General features: G+C 29.2%; 1 protein-coding gene across 1 annotated transcript; it reads right to left on the reverse strand.

The window, feature by feature from the left end:
• Positions 1-3,940: 3,940 nt before the first annotated feature.
• LOC112696463 (protein yippee-like) lies at positions 3,941-7,951 on the reverse strand. Its single transcript, XM_025749246.3, has 6 exons — positions 7,660-7,951; positions 7,345-7,473; positions 5,673-5,716; positions 5,172-5,280; positions 4,776-4,831; positions 3,941-4,371 (listed from the first exon to the last, which is right to left on the reverse strand). Exons 2-6 carry the CDS (start codon positions 7,438-7,440, stop codon positions 4,287-4,289), a joined length of 390 nt encoding a protein of 129 aa, XP_025605031.1. The 5' UTR covers positions 7,441-7,473; positions 7,660-7,951; the 3' UTR covers positions 3,941-4,286.
• Positions 7,952-8,646: the final 695 nt, after the last annotated feature.

Below are 8,646 nucleotides of genomic sequence, written 5' to 3' on the forward strand. Positions count from 1 at the left end.
ATAGCATTCACCTTTTTAGAATCATGAGAGTTATACGTAAAAAAAAAGTAAAGTGACAATTAGATCTTTACTAATTAGTCTTTTAAAAAGAAATACTAATTAGGTCTTCTAAGATAGCAAACGATAGATATGTATATTCTTTTGTCAATAAATAGTGCAAAATGAAACAGAATTATCCATGTATTTTATTATTTACAGTCGTGCATGTCTTATTACTATTGTATGAGTAGGAAAACAAGTGTAATTTTAGACAGCGAAGTATTTATTACAATTTATCAATTGCTCTGTATTTATCACAAATTCTATCAAACAAGTAAAATTTCGCTACAAAAGTTATTATGTACATGATTATCTTTTAAAGATAGACACGTCAGAGTAATTAACAGTACATATAAGCATTATCGTTAAGTTTTAGTTGATTAATTGATAGAAGGACTGTTTGCTATCCTGGAGGATCAAATTGATACTTTTTTTAGGGACTAACTAATTCGAAGTCGAAATCTTCAGGGACCTAAGTGTCACTTTACTCCACAAAAAAAAAAAAAAAATCAACCATTAAATTGACTATTAATAATATAAAATATATATTAAAAATAAATTAAACTATATATATTTATATAAAAATACATAATAATTGATTTAATAGTTAATTTTTGTGTATATATAATTATTTTTAGTTTATATATATATATTAAAAAATATTAGAACTTTAAAAATATTGTAAATATTTAGACTAAATTTACCTTTTACTCCTCTCATCTTAAATGTTTAGTACACATATTGTGTGTAAATTAATTTATCAGGTTTTACATAGAGACTGTGTAGGATTAGGATTGACATTTTATAAATCCACGAATAAAATAGGATTAAATAGTTTTAGTGAAAAAATTAACTCACAAATAGAATTAAAATTAAACTTAAACTCTATGGTACTCTACCATTACCATCTTTATTTGCACATAATATTTTTCAAAAGTTTTTATTTACTACTTAGTCTCAATCAAATTTAAAATTCAGATATAATTACTTACAAGGTAAATAAATTGTCACGACGCTAAAGTCTCAATCGCACACTAAAATTTATGAAAGAATCCAAACTAAAATATATGGCCAACACCTGTAGAAAATAAACCACCAAATAAAACAACATAAAAATATATGAAAAATAATCTATTAAAGCACTATATTATAAAGAAAAAGAAAAAAGACTCCATGTAATTATGGAAGTTTTGTCTTGATAGTTGTATTATACTTATAAGTTCCATAATTTTTTTCCTTCTTTATCTAAGTTTTGTAACTTTTTATAGTTTGAGTTTTGATCCTTTTCCATTCCTTTACTACAATAAATATATAGTTGAGTTTTAATTCTTTTAAGAGTCTAAAATCAGAAGAAGTTAAACTGTTAGAGATTTATCATATATATATATATATATATATATATATATATATATATATATATATATATATATATATATATATATATATATAAACTAAAGATTGAAATTTCATTTACATGTTATTGGAACCAAAATTAGGGTATTGTATTTACACAAAATGAATCTATTAAGGAAAAAAAACAAGAAAATATAAATGTAATTGAGTTTGATTTTTTTTTTTTGGTCTACCCAAATGGTATCCCCCAACCCAACAGGTTAAGGACTAATCTGTCGCGGATCTGAGCTTTATTTAAGGGTCTGCCGCTGGCCAATGAGTTGCTGCATGCACAAGGCGGGGTTCGAACTCCCGACACTTGTTTAAGCGGACGAGTGAGCTGACCACTCGACCAACCCAAGTTGGTTTAATTGAGTTTGATTTTGATCACCGAGAAAGTGTATTTTTTACACATTGCCCAATGAATCACATCCGTTATTTTGAATGATTATTTATGTTGTTAATGTAAATAATGATGTTATACATTCAAGCTTTTTTGGCAATCAAATCCAACCAAGTTGGTTCAAATCCAACAAAAACCAACTTTATTATTAGCGCTTGTAAATACACTACCTTTTTATATTCCATGTCTTTTCTTCGCGTTCTTTTTTTTTTGCGCTCTTCTTCTTCTCCTTCGTATTTCTTCTTCTTCTTTATATATTTTCTTGTCATCGTCATTCTTTTTTTGGTTTGTTATTGTTGCATTTTTTTTCTTTTCTTTATTTTTTTGGTGATTTTTGCAGCATTATGTATGTCTTTTTCTTTATTTAATTTTTTTATTTTTATTGTTCTTATAAGGATAAAACAAAAGAATTATGAGAAATTAAAATAAAAAAAAGGTGATGATGATATCGAAGAAGAAGGAAATGAGGAATTTTGAGTTATGTAGAATTTATCAGAAAATAAAACTGAAATTTTTTTACAGTGACATAGAATTTTTTGAGTTACGATTCTTTGATTGAATTCTTGCCATAAATAAAAATAACACCAAAATTTTATAATTTTAACATTGAAATTTTATTATAAAACACATAAATTTCTTATTTAATGCTTTTTTTTTTCTTCTTATTCTTCTTCATTTTTTTCTTTTCTTTTGCTCTTACATCTTTTAGGAGTATTACTTCTCATATTAGACTTAAATGAACATGTATTGCAATCTTATTTAGTTGAATGAAAATAGATTTACACTTATTGAATTGAATTCTTGTTAGAAACAAAAATAACACCGAAATTTATTTAAAGAGACATCGAAATTTTGGTGTCAAAACTAAGATATCTATATGTTATTGTTAAGAAATTTTGGTGTTATTTTTCTGATAAATTATGCATAATTTAAAACTCTTTTTCTTTCTCCTCCTCCTTATCTTCTTCTCTTACTTCTTCTTTTTCATCTTTTTTTCTTTATCTTTTTCTTATTTTATTTATTCATAATTCTTTTTATTTTACTCTCTAACAATAATGACGATGGAGGAGGAGAAAAAGGAAGGAGGAGGAAGAGGAAGTGGCAGTAACGGCGGTAGTGACGATAACGATGATAACGAAAGAGAAAGATGAGAAAAAAAAAGAAGAAGACGAAGTAGCGGTATACAGAAGAGAAAGAAGAAGAAAAAGAAGACTAAGCAGCAGTTTACATAACAGGAAGAAGAAGTGTACGTGAATATGATAAACTATTATACAACTTAGTTGGACTTGATTAGGTAAATCACTTGATTGTAGAGTATTTTTTGTAATGTAAAATATAATTATTTTACTGATGTATCATTATGGAATTAAACGTACATATAAAATAATTTACACTATCAAAACATCAAAATTAAATTTGATGTAATTTGTGATGTTAATTGTATATTTATTTTTATTGAATGTGCTCCGGCTTAAAATGACAAAAATACAAAATGTGCCCGCACATGGCCATGTCATCATGCTAAAAAGAAACTACTTACGGACATTCTTGGAGGGAGAATGGCTCTTGGTCCTGTCAACCAACGTTTCATTTTTATTCTTTTTCTAGCGTTGGGTTTATCTACTGTGCTTTTCATTATGTCACAAATAAGGAAGATGGATGAACTATGTAGAGCTCAATTCTAACTATCGTAATATGCTAGAAGCGTATATTTTCTCCCGGAAAATCATTAGAGGAAAAAGGGGAAATCATGATCATAATCATTTGGTGTAAGGACAAAAGACAACTGGTGATGAACAGGTTTTGTGTTTGAAATGAAAATGATGAACCACAACTTTCTTCTACATCCTCTCTCCGTTGTCAATCTCCAAAATTGTTAATACTTGTTTTTGTTGTACTCCAACAGTGATTATTCAATGAAGCATTTATAGTAGCAATCCAGGACATTAAAATTACCTCTCCATGAAAACCCGAGACTATAGAATACGGAAAAAGATTGACAACAAACATCCTTTCCTTTTCTTTCTCTTAATCTTGCTCATTCACTACTTTGTTGGCTAATATTTTGTTAAAAATAAGTTGGTGCCTTAGCAAAACCGAATATAATATAAAGGTTGTGCTAACATATTTCAAAGATTTTTCTTTGATAAATGCATTACAACAAAATTGGAAACTTCAAGCTTTGGCTTTTCAAGGGGAAAACATCGTTAGTGTTTGCACTAAGGCTTACTTTCTATACCAAATCTGATTAATCAAATCATATAAACAGGTCACTAGTTTTATACAATTCCAACATTTTGGCCTAGTTGATTTTGAATTAAGGGTAAGGGAAATATTGTAACCTTTAGTGCAATGTAAGTGTATACTAATAGCTGAGGTATAACATATTTTAACAAGAAGAAGCATAGAGAATGTATACTTTCAAAATGAGATTAGATCCTAAATGATCAAATCAAACATCATCAACATCACATCCAGCAGCATTTGGTTCTTGAGGTTCCATGTAGAGGCTGCCATCAGGTCCCAACACCTTAAACCTATTCACAATAACAAATCGCAAATCTCGTTTAAAAATACTGGCCACCGACCATTACCAGATCCCCACTGCCACTTATTCTCGTTTGAAAAACAAATGAACTAAATGGTAAATTACATTGATCTCCACTGAAATTAGGTAATTCTACTCCCGGCATCCCTTGATATGTCATGCAGACATTGACCTCTTCTCATGTTTATAAGGGAGGTTAGTGTCACATTTTATACACTACAAGAGTGCCGAGTGTCAATATAACCCAAATTTCAAGGAGTTTAGTGTATACTTCTATGAATAGAGCGGGTGTTATCTATAACATTGCCTAAGCACAAGAGGGGTTATTGAAATTTACCCTGAATATAAAGATAAAACATAAAAGCTATAAATGCAGATTAACTAACTAGCCACCTTTCAAGGATAAACTTTCCTTCTTTGTACTGCTGAGCTTTCTCACAAGCAGACTCCTGAAGTGAAAATAGATAGAAAGTTGGTCTATTTAGAAGAATAACTTATATAAGCCTTCGTAAAGAAACTTTTAGAAAGTAATATATCAATAAGTAATTCTATATTTAAATGCTGGCTAATGACTAATAGAAGTACTTACTTTGAATCTTTTAAAAGGTTCTTTTTGAGAAGTAATAAGTTATCTAAACAGATAAAGAAAAAAGTAGGCAATGTGATTTTCAACTTGCAAAAAGTAGTAGTGTTATCTGATGAGTTTATGTTATAAACAGGCATTTGCAAATGTCAACAGCATCGGAACAACTAAATCGCAAACAACAGGCCATAAAAATTGGTCCTTACATATTTCCATCCAACAATGGATCCACATGCAACACAGAATATGTCAACAACAGTGTGCACTCCAGTAATCAGATTTCGTTCTTCTTTCTCTCCAAGGGTAACATTTACACTGTCATAAGATGGAATAACAAGTTATTTCAATTACTCAATGCTATTATACAACAAAGTCTCGTACTCATCATGATTTTTCATCCAGTACCAAGTGCATTACTAGAGCATTCAAGATATTGAAAGCATAGAAGTGTAAGTTATTCTCTGTGAAATCACCACTTTTAAAGGAATTTACTCGTTGATAGACATGAAAATTTTTATTAGACCTAGAAGAGTGAACTTACTCAATTGCATGATATGTAATAGGCTATATATTTGACAATTATTATTTTTATTCTGATGTTTATTGCTAATTTAGCTAAATATTTATGCAACAGTATCAAAAAATTCTACAATGGCACTAGAGATGCTTATTTTAATTTTGTAATGAGAAGGTCAAATGAAACTTACACTTTATCAAAGAGATAAGCTTTCCCATGCCTGCATTGGAAAGACTAAAAAATAAATAATAAACAAGAAAACTGGGTTAGTTTACATTGTCTGCAATGTACAATTAAGATGCAGATGCAAAATGCAACACAGGAAAGGTAATCATACTCAAAATTCTCTATTTATTTAGCAACACATAACCACGTCAATGTCAAAATAGCCAACCTGATGTCAATCAGGTGCCATGATCAAGGAATAGAAAACTTCTAACTTTTAGTGGTCAAGAAGTTTCCACTTTCTAATGAGGACATTTTATGTTGCTTTGTTCATATATAAGTATATAACTAATCAAGATAATATGGCCCAACAGACTCAATATTGATGACATTTGAATCCAATTTTAGAGATAAAACCCATACAACAACAACAAAGTCTTGTTTCACTAGGTGGAATTGGCTATATGAATCAAACGATGTCATTGCGTCAAGTCATGGATTATTTCTCTAGTCAACCCATTTATGTTTAGATCTCTCAAACAAATTCATCGGGCACAAATGGCTTTGCAGAGCTAACCAGAAGTGGGCATATTTAAATCTGAATGAAATTTTAATTAGAAAATTTAATAAGAAAAAAACATCTTTTTAAGTCTGTTAAGACATATATTCTATTTGAACAAATCTTTCAAACACTTCATCTCCAAACTGGACCATTTTACTTTCTGATTTATTTACTTATTGGGATAATGCCATGCCCTGTATATGCATATTCTACACCACTACTTATATGCCTAATTGCCTATGCCCATTACAATCTGTTTCAAAAATTAAAAAAAAAATAGTCATTGAATTGAGAGAATCACCAGGGTGAGAAATATTTTTTCTTAGAAACACTAGGTACTCAATGTGAATATAACAGAACCACAATGCCTACAATTACATGGTTTAAAAAAAATTTGAGGAAGCCATACTTTAGTGCTCCCATACACATTTTTAACTAGTCCAAAACCTTTCCAAGGAATTATGCAATTACAGTGAATAGAATGTCAATGCGAAAAAATGAAACAACTATGGAGACATGAATGACTTGACACCAAAAAATAGCAGCACACAGAAATTTAAAATCTTATACATTTAACAACCAAAACGAAATACCAATAATTGTTGAACATCATGTAGAGTCTACAAGTTAGTATCGACATGTTTAACCCAAACACGATCCTATCTAAAAATGCCACTGCTTCATATATGTATGTGTTCCAGAAACAATTCCTCTTAAGCTCCATCAATTTCTCACTTCGTGTCGATCCTATCTTCTATTTGACCCCTCTGGGGTTAATCAGATTCTCATCATCATGATCAACCAGTAATGGGGGCATGATGGCTCTAAATTGTGTTTGCAACCATAACGTCGTGATACTCCCTTCAACACTCGACAACAATTTTGCTGTCTTAGCAACACTCTTGCACAATTAATGGTAATCACAGTAATCACAAAAGCAAATATACCCACTATTTTAAACCATAATCACAAAAGGCATTATTATATCACATAATTTTTCAACAAAAATTCAGACATTAAGATATCATCAAATTGTACATTCATCCATTCAGGCACAAAGATATCATCACACAGATGTATGAGAGGAAAAAGAAAAGGAAAATAATAACAACACAATAAACAATTAAATATAAACCTTGGAAATGATATCATCAGCAAGGGCAAAATGCGTTTGGCAGTGCTTGCAACTATAGAAGTTCCCTTCAAGACTAACCAAGGATAGCCTTGCCATGTCTTCTCCCTTACCTTAACACCAATCTATCAACTTGAGACACAACCACAGAAAGAAGGAAAAGGAAAAATTACAACACACACAAAAGGAAATCAGAAAGCCAAAAAGAACCGTACGACAAATTAAAAATAAAATAAAATAAAAGCATGCCATGTTAAAAGGAAAAATACCAATTCGGTGAAAATGCTGGGATAATAATGTCAATGAGAGAATGATTACCGAGAAAAGATGAAGAAGAGAGGGAGTTATATCAGTGAGAGAAGACAGAGTGGTAGCGCATTGTGAATGTGATGAATGGAATTGGAATGGATTCTGTGAAACTGAAATTTGGAGTGGGTTTGTTTGTTGGAAATTAGAATGTGAATGTGAATCGCGAAATGAAATCGAAGGGCGTGTGGGAGTGATGATGATAATCAATACAGAGTTTGCCGTTCCTTGTTTCTACGCACACATGACATCTCACCCTTCTCTCTGTCCTTTCTCTGGGTAAGGCGCCGGACTGCTCCTAACATAACTTGTTATGCAAGCCACTCTTTGATTCTATTATATTAAATTATTATGAAATCAGTTGAAAATTAAAAGAATATTATTTATTTATTGGTATTTTTTTTTACAGAAATTAACTTTAATTTTATTCGTAGCAACTGTATTAACTAAAAAAAATTTTTAGCTATAAATATCATAAAGAGTCAGTCCTATAATCGTATGAAAAATAATTTTTTAAATAATTATTTAGTAATATATATTTAAAACAAAAGATATTTAATTATATTGACAATTAAAAAATTTATCAATTTGTTTAAAATATAAAATCTAGCTAGAAAATATAATTTTAAATTATATATTATTATTTAAATTATTATTTTAGTATTTTAATTTGTTGGTTAAATAATTTGAAAACTAATTAAATTTTACAATAACAAAATATATTTATAAAAGTTATTGTCATATTATGTTTTAGTGTGGTAATTATGCTAGGTGTACATAAACAATCAATTACCAAATCAGTCGCATATTAAAATATAAAATAAATATTTAATATAACAAATATATTATTACTAATTTGGTAGGTAATTTTTAGTATACGCATAATATTTTTAATATTTTATTTTCACGGTCAAAATTTTTTAGATCTATCACGGTATAAGTCATATGATAAGAAATAACTTAATTTGAGTTTATAATTAATAGATATGTTATCCATAA

The sequence above is a fragment of the Arachis hypogaea genome, chromosome 6 (assembly GCF_003086295.3).
Source record: "Arachis hypogaea cultivar Tifrunner chromosome 6, arahy.Tifrunner.gnm2.J5K5, whole genome shotgun sequence".
NCBI classification, from domain to species: Eukaryota; Viridiplantae; Streptophyta; class Magnoliopsida; order Fabales; family Fabaceae; genus Arachis; species Arachis hypogaea.

What these genes read in the sequence shown, in the direction of transcription:
- LOC112696463 (XM_025749246.3), bottom strand. Translation starts at nt 7,440, where the DNA reads ATGGCAAGGCTATCCTTGGTTAGTCTTGAAGGGAACTTCTATAGTTGC. An exon ending in GCTTATCTCTTTGATAAAGT is followed by an intron (nt 5,281 to 5,672) that starts GTAAGTTTCATT and finishes ATCTTATGACAG; the next exon opens with TGTAAATGTTACCCTTGGAG. An exon ending in CCATTGTTGGATGGAAATAT is followed by an intron (nt 4,832 to 5,171) that starts GTAAGGACCAAT and finishes TTTTCACTTCAG; the next exon opens with GAGTCTGCTTGTGAGAAAGC.